The sequence below is a fragment of the Mustelus asterias genome, chromosome 1 (genome assembly GCF_964213995.1).
Source record: "Mustelus asterias chromosome 1, sMusAst1.hap1.1, whole genome shotgun sequence".
In the NCBI taxonomy this organism is placed as follows: domain Eukaryota; kingdom Metazoa; phylum Chordata; class Chondrichthyes; order Carcharhiniformes; family Triakidae; genus Mustelus; species Mustelus asterias.
Window position 1 is genome coordinate 147155597 of NC_135801.1, and position 22225 is coordinate 147177821.

Below are 22225 nucleotides of genomic sequence, written 5' to 3' on the forward strand. Positions count from 1 at the left end.
CGATAAAATGCTACATAAAGAACTGAGCATAATTGAATTCAGAATAATTTCCCTTTTTGTGCATTAAGTAGCTATTTCCTTGCAATGATCTGTTTCCGAACTGACATTTAACACGGTTTCAGCCCTTTGTCCCCTGGATGCTGACTGGCTACTGGAGATTGTCATCATCGGAAATCAGTTTGTGGTAAGCACTGAACCAAATTTGCTTTTAGAAACAATGACCATGACGGTGATGTGGCAAATGCTAACTGTAACTGAAAAGATGGTTGTGCTCATTGTAATTTCAGGGTGGAAATTGTTCCTGCGGATCTACGCATCCGTCAATTGAACAGCTGTTCAGCAGAGTAGCTACAAGGATTTAAATTTGTTTCGTACTTTCTCTTGAATATAACCAATTTCATGCCTTTAATTTGCATGGTGTAATTATAGATCTTTTGACGAACCATTTCAATGGTAGCATAAGGACCAAAGGCCAAATGACATCATAAATGGTCAAGTGTATAAGCATATATATATATGTAAATATTTATATTTACATGTTATATATATATATATATTTATATATCCATAACTCGGGCTAGCCAAAGGACAGCAATAGGAAGGTTTTAACCTACTGGGAAAATGCTGGTGTGGATGTTGCTTGTGCTGTCCCTGCCTCAATTTAGAACTTTTGAGAGAAATCTATCTTCAGAATGTCTGGATGACAGCAATGAGTTTCTTGAGGAACTTCGGTCTGAAAACCCCCAAATGTACGCCTTATTAAGTAAGTACTGAAAACATGTTTTTTGAACCTGTGAAGTATTGTGTAATGTCTAACAGGAAATGCTAAGATAACATCAGCACAGAGGCTTATATTAAAAACAGCACATCAAACCCACGAAAAGGAATAGAATTGCAACTTCAAGGGAGTGAAGGGGAAGTAAAAAGAAGGGAAGTGTATTGAATCTGGAATGGAGTAACAGAAGATAGAGAGGATGGAAGGAAGGAACAGAATGGAATGAAAATAATTACAAAGTAGAATCAATAGACCGAGGTTTTTAGAAATTGCGAGTCCTATCACATTGCCTATGACCTCCTGCACTGTTATCCATGTGGCTAAATGGCAAAGAACAGCCAGAATATTTTTATATTCGTTCATATGATCTGGATGTCACTGGCAAGGCCAGCATTTATTCCCATCCCTAATTCCGAATGTATATGCATCCCTAATTCCTATGCAGTATTGTACCTTTCTGATGGCAGCCTTTCCAGCAGTCATCTGTGTGGAGTTTGCACATTCTCCCTGTGTCTGCGTGGGTTTCCTCCGGGTGCTCCGGTTTCCTCCCACAGTCCAAAGATGTGCGGGCTAGGTTGATTGGCCATGCTAAACTGCCCTTAGTGTCCCGGGATGCATAGGTTAGAGGGGTTAGTGGGTAAATATATGGGGATAGGGCCTGGGTGGGATTGTGGTTGGTGCAGACTTGATGGGCTGAATGGCCTCTTTCTGCACTGTAGGATTCTATGATTTCTATAAGGGCATCCCTGAGAAGGTGTGGAATGTATGCGTCTGACAACTACAATGCACATGATACACTATCTTACAGGCTCCTTGTAGCCTGTGCCAGAGAAGCTAACTGCCATAGCATTTCTTAGCTAAAGGAGTCAGAATGTGATAGGGTGCTTTGTGACAACTGTTCAGAGATGCAGAAGAGGGAGTTTTGCAGGTAGCGATGGATAGCTGAATCTTTTACTTTCCTTTTCTCCTTGTAGGAAAGTGTCCGATAGCTACTCATTTCCTTCCTCTATCAACTTTGTGCAGAGAAATCACGTTACACAATGAATATTATTATCACCCATTCACTCAAAAAACTTTTGTAATCCTCTCTGAAGTTTTGCCGTACCATCAACTACCCCAGACAATCTGTTTCATGTCTTTGTCATCCTCTGCTTTAAGTAACTGAATCTAAACTGTCTATTCCATGTTATCTCTTCCAAATTCAAGCCCATGTTCCTTGATTTTAAAGTATATTACTTATAAGGAGAGATTGGACAGGCTAAGACTTTTTTCTTTGGAGCGTAGGAGACTGAGCAGTGATCTTATAGAGGTGTATAAGATCATGAGAGGCATGGATAGGGTGAATGCACTCAGTGTTTTTCCCAAGGTTGGGGAATCGAGAACTAGAGGGTATAGGTTTCAGTTAAGAGGGCAAAGAATTAATGGGAACCTGAGAAGCAACTTTTTTACACAGGGGTGGTACGTATGTAGAATGAGCTGCTGGAGGAAGTGGTTGAGGCAGGAACATTTAATATTTAATATTCGGCCAGATACATGGATAAGAAAGGTTTAGAGGGATATGGGGCAAATGCAGGCAAATGGGGTTAGCTTAGATGGGCATTTTGGTCAACATGGACCAGTTTGGGCCGAAGGGCCTGTCTCTGTGCTGTAGATTCTATGATTTTGTGATAAGTATATCAGTCTTGAATTTCCTCAGAGTTGTCCTGATTTCGCACCATAACATTGGCTGGAAATAATTGGGTTTTGGTAAAGTTGCAATGAGAAAGCCAATGTTTGTGAAAATGTATGACCATTATTAGGGTTCAATTTATCTATGTCCTAAGAACATGGCATTGTTTAATAATGTCCGCTGTGTCTCAGGTTGGAGCACTCTTACCTCAGAGTAACAAGTTTCTGGGTTCAAGTCTCATTTCAGGGCTTGAACGTGAAAATCAAGGTTCACTCTTCGGTGCAGTAACTGAGGGAGTGCCGCATTGTTGGCCTAAACTGAGACCGCACCTGCCAACCTGGGTGAATGTAAATGATTCCATGGCACTATTTTGAAGAATAGCAGGGGAGTTATCACTAGCGTCCCGGCTAATATTTATTCTTCAATCAACGTCACATAGAAATACGACAACCTGGACATCAGCACATTGGTGGGAGTTTTTTGCACACATATTGGCTGCTGACTTTGCTGTATAACACCATGGGTGGAATTTTCTCACTTTTAGGCAGAGTTGCACAGTGGACGGGAAAGGCAGCGTGGAAGCCTTGGGCCCCAAGAATGGCTTCACCCACCATGTATTTAGGGACTTCGAAAAATAAAAGTTATGGGGCAGGTCCCACAGTGTCATGCTGGCACTGCGAGGAGCAGTGCAGGGCATTACTGGGGCAATGTCAGGGGGCAGTGTCAAGAAACAGTGCCCAAGAAGGGCCTGAGCAGTGGCAAGGGGTAATGTTTGGGTGCTGCCTGGGCATGACACTCCCCCTCCTGGAGGATGTACTCAGTTGCGTGCCTCTGGCAGGTTCTGATGGGGAGGTACACATCGTGGGGACCTATCATGGTTCATGCTGGCGTGCCCTCACACCGACATGAATGGAAAATCCAACACTGGCGTAAAGGTCTGATAATGATATTTAAATACGTCATTGGCGGGGGCTGGGAAAATTGGAGCAGAAAATCCCATTGGCGTAAACACGTTTTGTGACTCCCGTGGGATTTCCTGCTCCCAGTGCCGATCCCTCCCCCTGGGAATGGGATCGGAAAATTCTCCCCCCCCACCCAGTGACTACTTTCCAAAAGTACACCATAGGCTGTGAAGAGCTTTGAAAGATCCAGTGATCGTAAAAAGTGCTAAATGAATGCAAGTCTTTCTTAGTTTTATTTCTCCTGAGTCTTCTGTTCTCTGGAGTAAACAGTTCCAGTCTTTCTTCAACATTTCCTCATAGCTGAGATGTCTTAAGATGTCTGAAGATAGATATCAATTTGATTTTTCTTTTTGGATTGTCACCTTTGCCTGCTTATCTTTGCTAGTGTACAGTGGTCAAAATTGTGCACTACATTCCACAACCTCGTCTGATTCTTTCTGTGTCTCCCTGCTCAGCTACCGTTTTTATGTTTTAAGTGCTTTTCTTGTGGTTTTATAATGAAGTTTGAATGGAAAACAGTATGAGTTGTTCACATGGTACATAGCCCCATGGAGAAGTGCTAACTTATGCAAGTTTTTATCGAGCTCTTGAGGCCACACACACTGATGTTTTATGAAGCTTCATTCAGCAGATCAGTCCTTCTTTAATAAGATGTGGTTTTCTATGAACTATATTTGCCTTGACTATCTCTCGGCTCATCGCTATACTCTGACTTAGTTCAAATTTTTAAAAAAGTCCTTATCAATACATAATAAAGATGTTTTCTCTCTTGGGATATTCAGTGTATGATTCCATTGGAAAAGAAGGCAGCAATATTCTACATGGAAATGTTGATCAACTGGGGTCCTACAGTGAATGTACCTCAGCTCAAACTCCTTCTGGAAAGTTTAGTGGACAATATTGTAAACTGACAATTCAACAGGTATATCATAGACTTTTCGTCAAATATATTTGTTGCTAGTCTTGTAGAGCTGATCTTACAATGACATTTCTTTCTTTTGAATAGGGCATGATTGATTATGATGTCGCTATTTGTGTGCCCAGTTCTTGTAAGAGTGAAGAAATAATGATGCCTGAGTGGTTTGGTAAGGGTGAATGTATTTTATGTATACATGTGATTTGATTTGATTTATTATTGTCACATGTATTAGTATACGATAAAAAGTATTGCTCTTGCGCTATATGGACAAAGCATACCGTTCATAGAGAAGAAAATGAGAGCGTGCAGAATGCAGTGTTGCAGTCATAGCTGGGTGTAGAGAAAGATCAGCTTAATGCAAGGTAGGTCCATTCAAAAGTCTAATGACAGCAGGGAAGAAGCTGTTTTTGAGTCTGGGGCACCAGTGTTGAGGTTTGGCATTCAGTGTCATCCCCTCTCAATGGGATGTTCTGACAGGACTAAACTTGGCTCTTATTTAACATGCATCAAGGAATATTCCTTCATGGGGAGAGCAGGCAGGACCAAATCTGTCCTGTAAATGTAAAGGCTCTGCTAGATATTTAGAGAGCTGCAGTGAAGGCACCATGAGATGTAACTTTTACAATAAATGTAGTTCTAAATAGATTCCATTTTCCTATCAAATCCATTAGCGGAACATTCCATCACAGAGTCCTGCACTGATTGTCCCCTTGTGATCCGTATGTTAACATAGTCATTGGCCTATCATTTATTATTCAATTTATTTTATTCCAATCTCCCCTTAAAGCTGCTTACATAGTTCTACTCTGCTCCAGTGCATGCATAGCTGAAGATCATTCAGCAACAGGAAGGATGTTCCCACCCTCCTGTGATTTAAACCTCTTTAAGCCTCCTGATGGGTGGCACAGTGACACAGTGGTTAGCACTGCTGCCTCACAGCACCAGGGACCGGCTTGGGTTACTGTCTGTGCAGAGTCTGCATGTTTTCCTGTGTCTGCGTGGCTTTCCTCCGGATGTTCTTCTTTCCTCCCACAGTCCAAAAGCTGTGCTAGCCCGGTGCATTGGCCCATGCTAAATTCTTCCTCGGTGTACCCAAACAAACGCCGGAGTGTGACAACTAGGAGATTTTCACAGTAATTTAATTGCAGTATTAATGTAAGCCTACTTGTGATAATAATAAATAAACTTAAACTTAAAGGGATTATCAACTACTTTCAGGTTAATTGCTGATTCATTTTGTTGTAATTGTAGAAATGTTTAGTGTCTCCTGAATTTGCACAAAGTTGTTAAAGTCTGCAGCAAGTGGAGTGATACATGCTGAAAGACTCTGCCCTATCTCCTCCACCTTCACCTCCAATCACAAGTTCAAGGAGCTGTTGGACATCGACAATTAGGACTATTTCATTAGCTGCCTCTAGCCATTGGCCAGAAGTCTTCAAAGGATCCCCCTGATCCAGCCCAGAATAAATACCTTTCCCTAATTTCTGTCCCATCACACACTGATGCCCCCTCATCACCTTGTCCATGTGCTCCACTTCCTGCTCTCTACTCTATTTCCATTAAACTGCAGACCACTCAATGCCCCTTCCTGGATTTAACAGAAAATGCTGGAAATACTCAGCAGGTTTGGCAGCATCTGAGGAGAGAGGAAAAAGAGGTAATGGCCCCAATTCTCCCATTTTGTTTTCGAAGTGCTCCTACCAGCGAGAAAACTGGAGTGTTTCCCACTGGTGCTGGCAGCACCCCCCCCCCCCCCCCCCCCCCCGCCTGCCCTGCAACCCCTCTCGCTGACAAGGGGAGAAACTCCAGCCCCTCAGCATGGAAGGTCAACCTTCAGCCCACCACTAAAAGAACAGGTCACCACTCACTTCTCCTCCTCCACATCATGCAGACAGGAGGGTGTCCCAAAACCCACCCCTGCCCCACAGCCCCCCAGTCAGAGGCCTCAAGCCCCCCCCCCTCTCTTCCCCTCCACAAGAGAGACACAGTGATATAGGGTCCCCACAGGTCCTGCCCCCATCAGCCCACACTTCCCAGGACTTGTACTGTTTGGTGCCCGCTGGACTTTCCGCTGGGAGGGTGGCAGCATATGGGAAGCTGGAGCAGCCGGCAATTAATCCGGTAATAAGATGTGAATTACATTTTCAGAATATCAATGAGTTTCCCGCCCGCTCTGGGTGGGAACCTGATTAGGGCCTGTGGGGAGGACTGGGATAGTTGCAACGGGATTGATGTTGGGCGCAATTCCCATTTTAGCCCTGGCACCTGTTTCAGCAGGCCATCGCAATTCCTGTCGGGAGCTAGCAGCCCCGGAGAATCACCCCCAATGTTTCAGATTTGAAATATTGGACGGAATCTTGTCTTCTTCCCTCTGGTGAGTTTGGTGCTTAATGAAGCAGGAAGTCTGTGGATGATGGACCCCAGCTCCTTCCCATCTCCACCCGGATTTAGTCCCATGGATGGCCTTCCAGCCCCTCCACCAATGAATGTCCACTTAAGCCACTCTGATGCTGTTATTAACCCGGCAGTAAGCAGGGGGCTTGTTATGTGGGGTGCACTACAAACAACACATGCAGGGTTGTTTGTTGGTTCCTGACAGGGTCCCTTGTTCAAAGGCAATCACTGCCTGATCAAGGGACCTGGCATGAGAAATAGGAGGTGGGGAGCCACTGAGAGCGGGTCCTTGAACAAGATATGGTGATACTTTCCTAAAAGAGGTGACATTGGTCCTTTGTCAGCTCTCCATCTGATGGCTAAACCTCCCTCACCTCCAAAAGATTCCACCCGTTAACTATGTTTCTCTCTCCACTGACATCGCCTGACCTGCAGATTATTTCTCAAATTTTCTGTATTTATTTCAAATTACCAGCATCTTCAGTATTTTGATTTTCCTGTCCTGGCTCCCATGTCAACCTAAAAGTGACAATATAGATGGCCAAGGTGATTAAGAAGGCATATGACGTTCTTACCTTAATTTGCCAGAGCATTGAGTACAAGAGTTGGGAAATCATGTTGCAGCTATATAAAACCTTGGTTAGGCCGCATTTGGAGTAGTGCATGCAGTTCTGGTCACCACATTACCAGAATGACGTAGAAGCTTTGGAGAGAGTGCAAAGATCGTTCACCAGGATGTTTCTTGGTCTTGAGGGTGTTGGTTATGAGGAGAGATTGAACAAACTAGGATTGTTTTCTCTGGAAAGACAGAGGCTGAGGGGAGACCTGATAGAGGCCTACAAAATTATGAGAGGCATAGATAGGGTGAATAGTCAGAGGCATTTGTTTAGAGTGGAAGTGTCAATTACAAGGGGGCAGTGGTTCAAGGTGAGAGGGGGAAAGTTTAAGGGCGATGTGCGGGGGAAGCTTTTCATGCAGAGTGTGGTGGGTACCTGGAACATGCTACCAGAGGAGGTGGTGAAAGCAGGCACATTAGCAACATTTAAGAGACATCTGGATGGGTACATGTATAGGGAGGGAATAGAATGATATGAACCAAGTAAGGGCAGAAAGTTTTTAGTTTAGTTAGGGCATTATGATCGGCACAGGCTTGGAGGGCCGAAAGGCCTGTTCCTGTGCTATACTTTTCTTTGTTCTTTGTTCAATGCAATTAAGGGATCTTTCTCCTCAGATGCTGTCCCCACTGTTTCAAACCTGCCATAAAAAAATACAACTCGGCACTCCTCTGTCCTACCACCCTGTCTCTAATCTCTATTTGCTCTCCAAATTCCTCGAAAATGTTGTCGCCTCCCAAATTCACACACTCCTCTCCTGGAACTCTAATCTCAAATCCCTCAAACCAGGTTGCCGATCCTGCCACAGCATCGAAGCAGTCCTTATCGAAGGCACAAATTACAACCCATACATTAGATTACTGAGTCTGTAACAGAGGGCTGAAGCCAAAAAGACCAACCCTATCTCCGTCTCATCAAAGAGGATAGTCACTAGTTGATCATTAGACAACTGACCAATCAGGCCTGGACCCATTACTAGATAGACAGAATGTGCCACAAGACCATAATGAGTAACACAAATCAGCATGAAATGTGAGCAATGCAGACTTTCCATCAGAGGTCAATGGAGAGCAATCACAAAAGAAAATCTATCCCCTATTACCTCCAACAGCCCTCATCCTATCCTAGGAGTGTTGAGTTAATTGTAGCCCAGATGTGGGGGTTATTGGTCTGTACAGCTCAAGTTTTATATGAGTCAGTGGGACAGCTACAGAAATTATGTTCTAAACTTGAATTCTGGCATTCAGGTCTGACGAAGGGTCATCTAGACTTGAAACATTGACTCTATTCTCTCTCCACAGTTGCTGTCAGACCTGCTGTGATTTTCCAGCATTTTCTGTTTTGTTTCAGATTCCAGCATCCACAGTATTTTGCTTTTATTTTATTATATTGAATTCTGGCACACTGCCAGCGTACTGTCTAATTTTCTGCTTTTAAGTAGACAATAGGAGTTGAGTTTAGTTTATGCTTTTTCTTAAATCTCGTAGAGTCAAATATAAGTTTCTATTACTAAAAACTGTACTTTTACCTTTTTTTTCTACTTTCAGGTATTATCAAGAACATGTCTTTTATAGACATTTCACCAATTCTATCACTCCTTGTGTCTAACAACACATACAGAGTGAAAAGCGTCTATTGCCAAAATAATGTTCCTCATATTGATGCCTTTGTTGGAATTTGTATGTACGTATTACATATATACAGTATTTAATGACTTACCATTGCACTTCCATATTTATATGGAGACGATTTCTGACAATCTCTTTTCTAAAACAGGTTTGTTGTTGCTTTTTTTATAATGATGACGATAGCTGGGTCCATATTTATAACAATAAAAGAGGGGAAAAGCAGATCATCTACTAATGAGTTGGAAGATGGTTTAAGTTCAGCTCACCAGCATTATGGGGCAGTTTCATTTAATAGGATGAATGGCCAGCAATTTCAAGTAACCATTACAAAAGCCAAACCTGAATCACCAGGGCAGAGTGCAATGGAATCAACAGAAAAGAACACTGGAGCAGGTAAGGTATATTTAATTTTACTAATAACTTATTGGAAAAGAAATGTTGCGTCATAAAATAATGCAGTTTTAAAAGTTATTTCTCAGGATGTGAGGACAGAAGTAGGGGCAGCATTTGTCCCCTTTCCCTACCTGCCCTTGAACCACTGCAGTCCATCTGGTGTAGATCCCCCACAGGGCTGCATATGTATAAATCTCTAATGACAGTGGATCAAGGAATTACAAAAAATATTGAAGTGATTGGAAGGACGATTACACCAAAGGTGTGTGAGACAATTTGGGACAGAGGTCTTAACTTATTTTTTACTGAGCTTAAACGCAGAACATTAAGCTATCTAATTAAGACGTGACTAGTGTTATAAAGTGTTGATCCCCCCTCTGAAAACTAACACCGAAACACCCAAAGAGGAATACCTTGCCCTATAATCTGTAAAAGAAAATGTGTGAAGTGGTACGACCTGCTCTTCAGCAACTTCTAGTGGTTAAATATAAAATAAATCCTTGACACTCACTCTAAAATCAATACATAACAATTGATTTATCTAACTAACAGTGAACAAATTCACCAAACTGTTAACAAATTGGATAAATCTCTTCTATTAACTATTCCCGAATAAAACAAAATTTTAATGGTATGCTTCAAATACATGCAATTCCCATTCATTAACAAAAATAGAATTTAGTCATTCTCTAAATTATAACCAGGTTTTGTGTCTTCTGGAACATTCTGGGCCTTCTCTGCTGATTTCTCTGTCTGGGACTTCTTTCTTCTTTGGTACCTTTGCTATCTAGATGGTGCTTTCTCTAAGACATAAATGAAGCTATGAGAGCCGGCGATTCTATCTCTCTCTCTCTTGAGAGGTGAGAGCTGTGAGCTGTTAGCTCTGGCAGGTGGCAGTTACTCTTCAATAGGATTGGTTCTACGTTGTCAAGACCATCAGCTTTAAATTTAATACGTTTTTGGTATCTAAATGTTTAATTCAAATTGCTTGGCTAAATTCAAAAGCCTATTGCCTTGGTAAAAACTGCTGCTTGGCCTTTCGATACAGATGTTTCATTTTGGGCTCTCTGTGTACTGGCATGTTTTTTAAATTTCTAAGCGCAGAAAAAGCATCACATTTTAAAGGGACCATGCAATGCTTTTCCCCCCAACATTTTACAAACATCAAATTCTAACATCCTACCTCCCAATCTAAAATTACTCGACCCAACTAGGTATTACGAAGTTGGCAATGGAACTTAGACGGTTCACATGGATGCCTGCGCTTTAAGGGTGCTGAATTTGATGTTGATTTGCGTTATTGGGCAGAGCATATGTGAGCTGTTGAAAGGGTATTAGAATGCTTCATCTGCCATCAATAACTTTCCCATCTTCATGCACAGAGTTCACTGGCCTTCCATTTTTCAATAAAAAACCACACACCGAGAGATCAGGTTAGAAACCCATTTTCATTTGACGTAGATCATGAGACCCACATTCTCCTTTCAGTGAAAATGAAAATTGGGCAATATCTCGAAAAGGCAGCTGATCTAGAATGAAAGTTTTGCACCATATCAGCAAGTGAAAAATCTACCTCAAAGTCGTAATAGTGCAAAGTCAAAATGACTTTAGTTGCTGCAATAATAAGTTTCAGTTGTGAAATTATGTTATGGTGGCAAAATTACATTTTGCCTAAATTGTCATATCATTAATTACCTTGTTCTGCACGGGGCCATCCTTAAGCAAACCTTTTGGAGGCAACTGATGCCTGAGTCTTAAAAACATTATAAAAGGAGCATAAATCCTTAATGCTATGCCATTCAGACACTGAAGGTTCCTCCATTGAATCATTCTACCACTCAGAGGAAACTATCTGACCAGCAGGGCTGGATTTGAACCTTTCAAAATGGCCACCATGGTCCAATTCCAGGATTCCCAGCTCCATACCTGGCAGCACCAATTTTTGTCAGTGTGGGATAAGGGTGCGGGCTGGTGCAGGTCATGAACCCACTCCCAACCTGGCCGCTCCATTGCAAGGATAGACATCAACCAGGTCACTGCAATTTTCATGGACTAGCTTTTCAAGGAGCCATATAGTTCATGGACCCTTAGATGTGCCGTGAACCATAGTCTCAATGGGGGAACTTTTTGAAAAGTAAATAGTCTTACTCACATCCACATGTGGATTTATGCCATAAAATCATAGCATAGCATCCTATAGTGCAGAAAGAGGCCATTAGGCTTATCGAGTCTACACCGATCAAAATCCCACCCAGGACCTATCCCCATAACCACATGAATATACACTAGCCATTCCCCCTGACACTAAGGGACAATTTAACATGGCCAATCCACCTAACTTGCACATCTTTGGACTATGGGAGGAAACCTGAGCATCTGGAAGAAACCCACACAGACCCGGGGAGAATGTGCAAATTCCTCACAGACAGTGACCCAAGCCAGGAATCAAACCTGGATCCCAGGCACTGTGAGGCAGCAGTGCTGACCACTGTGCCACTATGCCCCTCAATCCACTTTCCCCATGGCCTTTCATGCACTCCGTACCAAACTATGCCACTCCACCATGGCCTTTCATCTTCTCCATATAAACCTATGGCATTCCCATGCCAATTCACCCAGTATATACTCTGTAAAGAACTAATGACCCATGTAGTAAAAATGGTAAATCTGAAAAAGTTTTGAAAGACCAATCAATCATTCATAACTTCATAAGCCATAACCTAAATCAACTAGACATTTAAAGTATTGATGGCAGAAACTACAAGCAATTGACACCTCTTTATCTTGTGTAAATAAACATTGAATATTTGAGAAACTGCTGACGACACCACTGTACTGAGTCAGATCTCAAACAATGACGAGACAGAGTACAGGAATGAGATCGAGAACCTGATCAACTGGTGCGGCAACAATAATCTCTCCCTCAAAAAGTAAAGATAAAAGTTTATTTATTAGACAAAAGTAAGGCTTACATTAACACTGCAATTAAGTTACTGTGAAATTCCCTGAGTCGCCACACCCTGGCGTCTGTTCGGGTCAATGCACCTAACCAGCACGTCTTTCAGACTGTGGGAAGAAACTGGAGCACCCAGAGGTAACTCATGCAGAAACGGGGAGAACGTGCAAACTCCACACAGAAAGTGACCCAATCCAGGAATTGACACCGGGTCCCTGGCGCTGTGAGGCAGCAGTGCTAACCTCTGTGACAATGTCAACAAAATGAAGGAGATTGTCATCGACTTCAGGCAGCGTAGTAGAGAACATGCCCCTGTCTCCATCAATAGGGATGAAGTAGAAATGGTCACAAGCTTCAAGTTTTCAGGTGTCCAGATCACCAACAACTTGTCCTAGTCCCCCCCATGCCAACACTGTAGTTAAGAAAGCCCACCAACACCTTTACTGTCTCAGAAGACTAAGGAAATTTGGCATGTCAGCTACAACTCTCACCAACTTTAACAGATGCACCATAGAAAACATTCTTTCTGGTTGTATCACAGCTTGGTGTGTCTCCTGCTCTGCCCAAGACCGCAAGAAACTACAAAAAGTCGTGAATGAAGCCCAATCCATCACGCAAACCAGCCTTCCATCCATTGACTCTATCTACACTTCCCATTGCCTCGGCAAAGCAGCAGCATAATCAAGGACCCCACGCATCCTGGACATTCTCTCTTCCACCTTCTTCCGTCGGAAAAAATATACAAAAGTCTGAGGTCACGTACCAACCAACTCAAGAACAGTTTCTTCCCTGCTGCCATCAGACTTTTGAATGGACCTACCTTGCATTAAGTTGCTCTTTCTCTACACCCTAGCTATAACTGTAACAGTGCATTCTGCACTCTCTCATTCCCTTCTCTATGAATGGTATGCTTTGGCTGTGTAACGCACAAGAAACAATACTTTTCACTGTATGTTAATACATGTGACAATAATAAATCAAATCAAATCAAATCAAATTAACCTAAAACAAAAAGCTCTTGTAGATCTTGTTCTATTAAATTTGGAGAAGTTATAGTCTCAACTGCTTTGGGCTGACTTTGATGGTCTGGAGTTGAAGTTTTATTACTGGTATTGCAATTATTTATCTAGTTGCAAACTATATCTACTTTTCTCAGATATATGAGAGGAGGTTCATGGAATCCTGGAATCCCTACAGTGCAGAATGAGGCCATTCGTCCCATCGGGCCAGCACCGACCACAGTCCCACCAAGGCCCTATTCCCATGAGCCCTGGTATTACCGTGCTAATCCCCCTGACACTAGGGTTAATTTAGCATGGCCAATCCACTTAACCCACAAATCTTTGGACTGTGGGAGGAAACCCGAGCACCTGGTGGAAACCCACACAGACACGGGGAGAAAGTGCAAGCTCCACACAGAGAGTGACCTGAGGCTGGAATTGAACCCGAGTCCCAGGCGCTGTGAGGCAGCAGTGCTAACCATTGTACCACTGTGCCGCCACAAAAGATCAAATTTGCCATGAGGAATGAAGGGAAAACTTCTCCTGCTCCACCTGTTTGTGTTTTCTGGGCATAGAACAGAGAAACATAGGAACTAGAAGCAGGAGTAAGCCCTTTGGCCCTTCGCGCCTGCTCCGCCATTCATTTTGATCATGGCTGATCATCGAATTAAGTATCCTAATCCTCCCTTCCCCCCATATCCCTTGATCCCTTTAGACTCTCGAGCTATATCTAATTTCTTCTTGAAATCAGACTGTGTATCAAATGGTTTGTGTAGTGCATACACCGGGCAGTTTAAAATCATTTATTCAATCGCTCTTGATATTCCCGGCCACCACACTGCAGACGGAGCTCGTGCTCTGCATTTCATGATACCCCACTGGTCTTAGCGGATTCATTGTAGAATCTCTGGCCAGAGTGAGACAAGAGTGACTAACCTCTCGCTTATCATTCCCTAATAGATCATCATTTAAAGTTACCCCTTTCTACTGTCTGAAGTAATTTTCATATCATTGCAACGTGAATGCAGCAGCCACCAAACTTGTAGGCAGTACTGACAGGCATGGGCACATTCTTTCTCTGATACCTGCTCCTGGCGTATCTGTTGAAGGCTTTTGGAGCTATCTGGCATATAACTCAAGCTTGTTGACCAGATTGACAATTTTTGTCACAGGATGATTGACTGTGGCCCTGGACATTGTGTCTGCGGTCGTTTGATGTTTCTCCTGGGATGTACACTATCTTATATGGCAAGCGCATGAAACGCAAGCAGAATTCTGGGGGCTGCATCTTGGCGAGATCTTTCTCGTCCAATAGTGAGACCAATGGTTTGTGACCTGTCTCAATGGTCACTTTCAGCCCAACAGTACAGTTAGAGAACTTCTCACAAGCCCAAGTTACTGTGAGGGCCTCTTTTTCAATAGCTGCATATTGCATCTCTGTGTTTCCAAGTCCCCTAGATGTGTAACATACTGGTCAGTGGCATCCATCCAGCTGCTCTTGGAACAGAAGTGCCCCCTCATCCTGTTGATGAAGCATCTGCTGTTATTGTAGTTATAGAACATAGAACATAGAACAGTACAGCACAGAACAGGCCCTTCGGCCCACGATGTTGTGCCGAGCTTTATCTGAAACCAAGATCAAGCTATCCCACTCCCTATCATCCTGGTGTGCTCCATGTGCCTATCCAATAACCGCTTAAATGTTTCTAAAGTGTCTGACTCCACTATCACTGCAGGCAGTCCATTCCACACCCCAACCACTCTCTGCGTAAAGAACCTACCTCTGATATCCGTCCTGTATCTCCCACCACGAACCCTATAGTTATGCCCCCTTGTAATAGCTCCATCCACCCGAGGAAATAGTCTTTGAACGTTCACTCTATCTATGCCCTTCATCATTTTATACACCTCTATTAAGTCTCCCCTCAGCCTCCTCCGCTCCAGAGAGAACAGCCCTAGCTCCCTCAACCTTTCTTCATATGACCTACCCTCCAAACCAGGCAGCATCCTGGTAAATCTCCTCTGCACTCCTTCCAGCGCTTCCACATCCTTCCTATAGTGAGGTGACCAGAACTACACACAATATTCCAAATGTGGTCTCACCGAGGTCCTGTACAGTTGCAGCATAACCCCACGGCTCTTAAACTCCAACCCCCTGTTAATAAAAGCTAACACACTATAGGCCTTCTTCACAGCTCTATCCACTTGACTGGCAACCTTTAGAGATCTGTGGATATGGACCCCAAGATCTCTCTGTTCCTCCACAGTCTTCAGAACCCTACCTTTGACCCTGTAATCCACATTTAAATTAGTCCTACCAAAATGAATCACCTCACATTTATCAGGGTTAAACTCCATTTGCCATTTTTCAGCCCAGCTTTGCATCCTATCTATGTCTCTTTGCAGCCTACAACAGCCCTCCACCTCATCCACTACTCCACCAATCTTGGTGTCATCAGCAAATTTACTGATCCACCCTTCAGCCCCCTCCTCTAAGTCATTAATAAAAATCACAAAGAGCAGAGGACCAAGCACTGATCCCTGCGGCACACCGCTAGCAACCTGCCTCCAATCCGAAAATTTTCCATCGACCACCACCCTCTGTCTTCGGTCAGACAGCCAGTTACCTATCCAATCGGCCAACTTTCCCTCTATCCCACACCTCCTCACTTTCATCATAAGCCGACCATGGGGGACCTTATCAAACGCCTTACTAAAATCCATGTATATGACATCAACTGCCCTACCTTCATCAACACACTTAGTTACCTCCTCAAAAAATTCTATCAAATTTGTGAGGCACGACTTGCCCTTCACGAATCCGTGCTGACTATCTCGGATTAATCCGCATCTTTCTAAATGGTCGTAAATCCCATCCCTAAGGACCTTTTCCATCAATTTACCAACCACCGAAGTAAGACTAACCGGTCTATAATTACCAGGGTCATTTCTATTCCCTTTCTTAAACAGAGGAACAACATTCGCCATTCTCCAGTCCTCTGGCACCATCCCCGTGGACAGCGAGGACCCAAAGATCAACGCCAAAGGCTCTGCAATCTCATCCCTTGCCTCCCAAAGAATCCTAGGATACATTTCATCAGGCCCAGGGGACTTATCGACCTTCAGTTTATTCAAAACTGCCAAGACATCCTCCCTCCGAACATCTATTTCCTCCAGCCTATTAGCCTGTAACACCTTCTCTTCCTCAAAAACATGGCCCCTCTCCTTGGTGAACACTGAAGAAAAGTATTCATTCATCACCTCGCCTATCTCCACTGACTCCATACACAAGTTCCCACTACTGTCCTTGACCGGCCCTAACCTCACCCTGGTCATTCTTTTATTCCTCACATAAGAGTAAAAAGCCTTGGGGTTTTCCTTGATCCGACCCGCCAAGGACTTCTCATGTCCCCTCCTAGCTCTCCTAAGCCCCTTTTTCAGCTCATTCCTTGCTAACTTGTAACCCTCAATCAAGCCATCTGAACCTTGTTTCCTCATCCCTACATAAGCTTCCCTCTTCCTTTTCACAAGACATTCCACCTCTTTTGTGAACCATGGTTCCCTCACTCGGCCATTTCCTCCCTGCCTGACAGGAACATACCTATCAAGGACATCCAGTATTTGTTCCTTGAAAAAATTCCACTTTTCATTAGTTCCTTTCTCTGACAGTTTCTGTTCCCAACTTATGCCCCCTAATTCTTGCCTAATCGCATCATACTCCGTTGGTAGTGTTGTGTCAGAGTGAGCCAGGATATCTGGATTTTTGCAGTTGATGCCACATTGCAGTAATTTGCTGATATTCAGCAGCATGCTTTAACAAATCTTAACCATGTCTTTTCCATGCTATTTGGTCTTTGCAGGATTCTTCAATTGGATACTTACAAGCTTTGCTGTACAAAACAGTATCCCTGCCGTGTTATCCACTGAGAATACTACGGGAACATATTCAGTAATAAATGGGATCCGAGTTCTGAGTTTACTGTGGATAATTTCAGGGCATGTTTGCCATTTTGTTTTGTTTGACAATTTAGGTACAGTGAATTATACTAAATATTATCTCTACATGTGTACATCTTTTTAAAATGTTGTTTTTGCTTGTTTTGCAATATTCATTTAGAGGTAAGGGAAAACATTATAGAAAAAATATTAATATAACTCTTAATTAAAAAAGATTGTGTTGTTAGTGTTTACCTCTGTTTACAGACTTCACTTATACAGAATTGCATATATTGATGTAGGCAAAGTGAGGGTGAAGGAACAGCGTTGGTCGTTCCATGATTAGAAGGAATATTTTTACCTGGCAATTCATATCTATAATTGACTGCCAAGCAAAGCAATTAATTAGTCTTGATAAATCCTCTAAAGGTAGCTCAGATAAATATCTATTTCAGACACTGAAGGTTATGAAAAAAAAGACAGAAACAGATTATTATCCATTCCAGGGAGCATCAGGGATAATTTTCTGCATTTATGATTCCGATGCGGAGCAGTGAATGGTTATCAGGCGTGGAAAATGGTTAGCCCTTATACAGCCAACTTGATTTTCTGTCCATTATCGCAATGTTTTTGTTATGTGCTGCTCTAAGCCCAGAGCACAGAAGCAGAAAATTAGTTCCATGTTGTTCACATGCTACTTAGAATTGAGAATATGTCACTTTTGGAGTAGGACTAGCAGAGTTAAAAGTGGCCGGAATTCTCTGATCTCGTTCGTCCCGGCGAGAATGGAGAATTCGCCGCTCAGCCTAACCTCCATTCACAATTGCGCGGCCAGAGATTCCTAGCTGTGGACAAGGTCGGAGAGTCATAAAGCTGGCATTATTCAAGACCTTTGGGTCTTGGAGAAAAAAAGTCCCAGAGATTTATATCCACATAAACTGTATCTGTGATAGGTTGCTTTTCTCAGCAGATTGGATAGAATCCTTGACAGGGCAAAACATACCATGCAAGTCAAATGACCTTATTGCACATTCTCTTAGCTTTATACGATAAACAAATAATTTCATAGAATCAGAGAACCATAGAATCCCTACAGTGCAGAAGGAAGCCATTCGGCCCATCGAGTCTGCACTGACTACAATCCACCCAGGCCCTAACCCCCTAACCCCATGTATTTACCCTGCTAGTCGCCCTGAAATTATGGGGCAATTTACCATGGCCAATCAATCTAACCCGCACATCTTTGGACTTCTGACATACTCAGCATGTTTACAAGGCACATAAGTATTGCACATTGGTCACATTTATCATTTCCAGTTTAAAAATATCAAAAAGGTTTTTTTTTATTTCTTTCAGATAATCCAGTAGAGTGGTTGGTATCTGTCCCCAACAACGTCCTTTATGTTTTTTCTCTTGGTGGTCCTTTCTATTTGGCAGTGGACAGTTTTTTTCTGATTAGGTGAGTTAAAAAGAGAGCTGAACTGTGTTATAATTTTTATTGCTTTGCCCAGAAACAATCACCAGGCAATCAACAGAAGATGTTTATGATCTGATGTGGAGAAGAGAAAATAATTTGTGCATGATTATTGCTGGTTTGAACAATTCCTGCTAGTATGCTGTTGACAAACTAATCAAGTATTGGGATCCCCAATTGTGTTTGACTCAAAGTTGAAAGAAATTGTTTTTAACATTGTACGGGTCACTGTTTAAGACACATATTGAATTTTACGTGAAATTTTGCGACACATTCCTGGAAGCTGCATTCTTATTCCTAAATTGGGAGATCGTATCTGATGCCTGACATTTTGGTGACATTATGCAGCAATGTGTTAGTCTCTCTGGAAATCTAATGGTGATTCAGACTGGCTGTGGCTTCAGACTGGCAAATCTATTTTTTGAGGGTGATGTTCTCTGAGTACATACCACTGCTCAGAAGCTGGATGAATGATGTAGTCCAAGGACAAGCCATTGGCGCTCTCAGCCAGCCTCAAGGAAATGCACAAGATAAGTCAAGGATGAGTCTCTCTTCAAAATCTCCCCTTTGCTGTGGGAAAGCATAGCTTCACTGCTCATTGGAGATTCTGAAAAGTGTGGTGGTAATTGGGAAAGAATCAAATCTATCCAGTTGCTGGTAGGACAGGGTCATTTGATTTGATTTTACTATTGTCACATGTATTAGTATGCAATGAAAAGTATTGTTTCTTGCGTGAGTTCAGAGACAGGTCACCTTATTTAAATAATGCTAGTGTGTGCCCTCATCATGAGGAGTAGATCCTGAGCACACACCAGAAGGAAGATTGCATGTGGCAGCATCTGTACATTGCGCACATGGCCCACCGGTCTCTTATAATCTTTCAATCCTGGGCTGCATCTGTTGACACCGCAAGATAATACATAACTATGATTTCCTCATTCTTTGCAAACAAGCACACCAGCAAAGCAAGATGCATCACTTTCCCTGCAATGAGGCAAGAACAACTTGCAGGTAGTCAAATCACCCTTCTGATACTCGAGTTTACCTCCAGAACTGTCACCCAGGCAGACGCCTGGGTTGTCCTGGAGGAGGCACACACAATGTCCACTACACATCACAAGCCTTCAGTGCCCAGACACAGTATTACAGAATTGTTAGAGTGCAGAGGAAGCCATCTGGCCCATTATGTCTGCACTAGCTCTCCATACAAGCATCATGATTTTGTGCCATTCCCCTGCTTTTTCTCCATATCCCTGCAAATTGTTTCCATTCAAGTAATCATTCAATGCCCTCTTGAATGGCTCCATTAAACCTGCCTCCCACACTTCAAGCAGTGCATTCCAGATCTGAATCACTTGTTTTGTGAAAAGGGTTTTTCTCTCATCACATTTGTTTCTTTTTTCAGTCACTTTAAATGTGTGACCTCTCTTTCTTGACCCTTTTTGGAGTGGGAACAGTTTTGCTATCTATTCTGTCCATGCTCCTCAGTATACTAACTTACAGGCACTGAGAACATTCTGATCCAGTTAGAACAGTCCCAACATAACCAATGGGAATGATGTTACTTCTTTTGGCACCTTTTGGTTTGATTGCACCATATGTTTCTCCATTTTACTAATAGTGTGTTTGCGGGCACCAGTTTTACTGTTTCCACCTTCATTGCGTATATGCACTGTTCGCACAAATGCAAATAAGAACCACAGAATTACTACAGCACAGATCCAGGCAGTTCAGCCCATTCTGACTGTGCTGGCTCTCCAAGTGAGCAATTTCCATAGTGCCAAACTTCCGACATTTGGTGTTTGCCATGCTAAATGGCATAGATTTCTAACAGACATGGCCACCCAAGACTGGAAGCCATGCGGTGCAACGGACCATCTGCAGCTGAATTGTACTCAAAACACAACCTGTAACCTTATGGCCCACCACGTCCCCATTCTATCATTACCAAGAAGCCAGGGATCAGCACTAGTTCAGTGAAGAGTGCAGGAAGGTATGTCAGGAGCAGCACCAAGCATACCTAAAAATGAATTGCCAACCTGGTGAAGCTACAACACAGGACTACTTGTGTGCCAAATAGCATATACAGCAAATGATGAATTGAGCTGAACGATTCTACGATCAAAGGATCAGATTTCAGCTTGGTAGTCCGGGCACATCCAGTCGCGAATGATGATGGATAATTAAACTCACTGGAGGGGAAGACACCACAAATATCCTCAATGATGGGGGAAAAGATAAGGCTGAAGCATTTGCTACAATCCTCAACCAAAAGTGCCGAGTAGAGATCCATCTTGGCTTTTTCTGGAGGTCTCCAGCATTACAGGTGCCAGATTTTAGCCAATTCTGTTCACTCCATGTGATACCAAGAAATGGCTGAAGGCACTGGGTACTGCAAAGGCTATGGGCCCTGACAATTTTCTTGCGATAGTATTGAAGATTTTTTCTCGAACATGCTGCATCCCTAGCCAAATTTTTCCAGTACAGTTACAACACTGGCATTTACCTGGCAGGCATGTCCTGTCCATCAAGACAGGACAAGTCCTATCCAGCCGATAAGCACTTCATCATTCTACTCTCAATCACCAGTAAAATCATGGAAGGGGTTACCAGCAATGCTATCAAGCAGCACTTGCTTAGCCATAACCTGCTCACTGACACTCAGTTTGGGTTCCACCAGGGTCACTTAGCTCCTGACCTCATTACAGCCTTGGTCCAAACATGGACATATCAGCTGAACTCCAGAGGTGAGGTGAGAATGACTGCCCTTGATATCAAGACAATGGGGGGAATTTTACCATTTTGAGTCTAAGTGACGGATCTGGGCATCAAATAGATCCGCGCCTGGAATCCTCTTTCACAGACAGTGACCCAAGCCTGGAATTGAACCTGGGACCCTGGTGCTCTGAGGTAGCAGTGCTAACCACTGTGCCACCGTGCTGCCCCTCGCAAAACTGGAATCAATGGGAGTCAATGGGAAAGCTCTCTGGTGGTTAGACGCATACCTAGCACAAAGGAGGATAGTTGTGGTTGTCGGAGGTTGTTCATCACAGCTCCAGGACATCACTAACTCCAATCATTTTCAGCTGCATCATCACTGACCTTCGTTCCATCATAAGGTCAGAAGCGAATTGTTTGCTGATGATTGCACAATGTTCAGCACCATTCGCAACTCCTGAGATGCTGAAACAGTCCATGTCCTCTGCAGCAAGACCTGGGCAATATCCAGGCTTGGGCTGACAAGTGGCAAGTAACATTAAGTAACACAAGTGCGAGGCAATGACCATCTCCAACAAGAAATAATCTAACCATCACCCCTTGACATTCAATGGCATTATAGAGCTTGTTACAGTGCAGAAAGAGGCCTTTCAGCCCATCGCATCTGCACCGGCCAAAGAGGAGAAAAAGTAAGCTAACCACTCATTTTAATCTCACTGTCCAGCACCTGATTCATAGTTTTGCAGCTTACCACAGTTCGGATGCAGATCCATAGAGTTTTTTACA

The 22225-nt window shown here is 43.1% G+C and overlaps 1 protein-coding gene across 1 annotated transcript in view; it reads left to right on the top strand.

Annotated features, from left to right (window-relative positions):
• Window positions 1-621: 621 nt before the first annotated feature.
• Window positions 622-22225, top strand: part of oacyl (O-acyltransferase like) — a 69859-nt gene continuing 48255 nt past the window's right edge. Inside the window, exons 1-6 of the mRNA XM_078225059.1 lie at window positions 622-763; window positions 4189-4328; window positions 4413-4491; window positions 8881-9016; window positions 9110-9354; window positions 18604-18706. Coding sequence (XP_078081185.1) covers window positions 622-763; window positions 4189-4328; window positions 4413-4491; window positions 8881-9016; window positions 9110-9354; window positions 18604-18706 — 845 coding nt within the window. The remainder of the gene's footprint in view (window positions 764-4188; window positions 4329-4412; window positions 4492-8880; window positions 9017-9109; window positions 9355-18603; window positions 18707-22225) is intronic.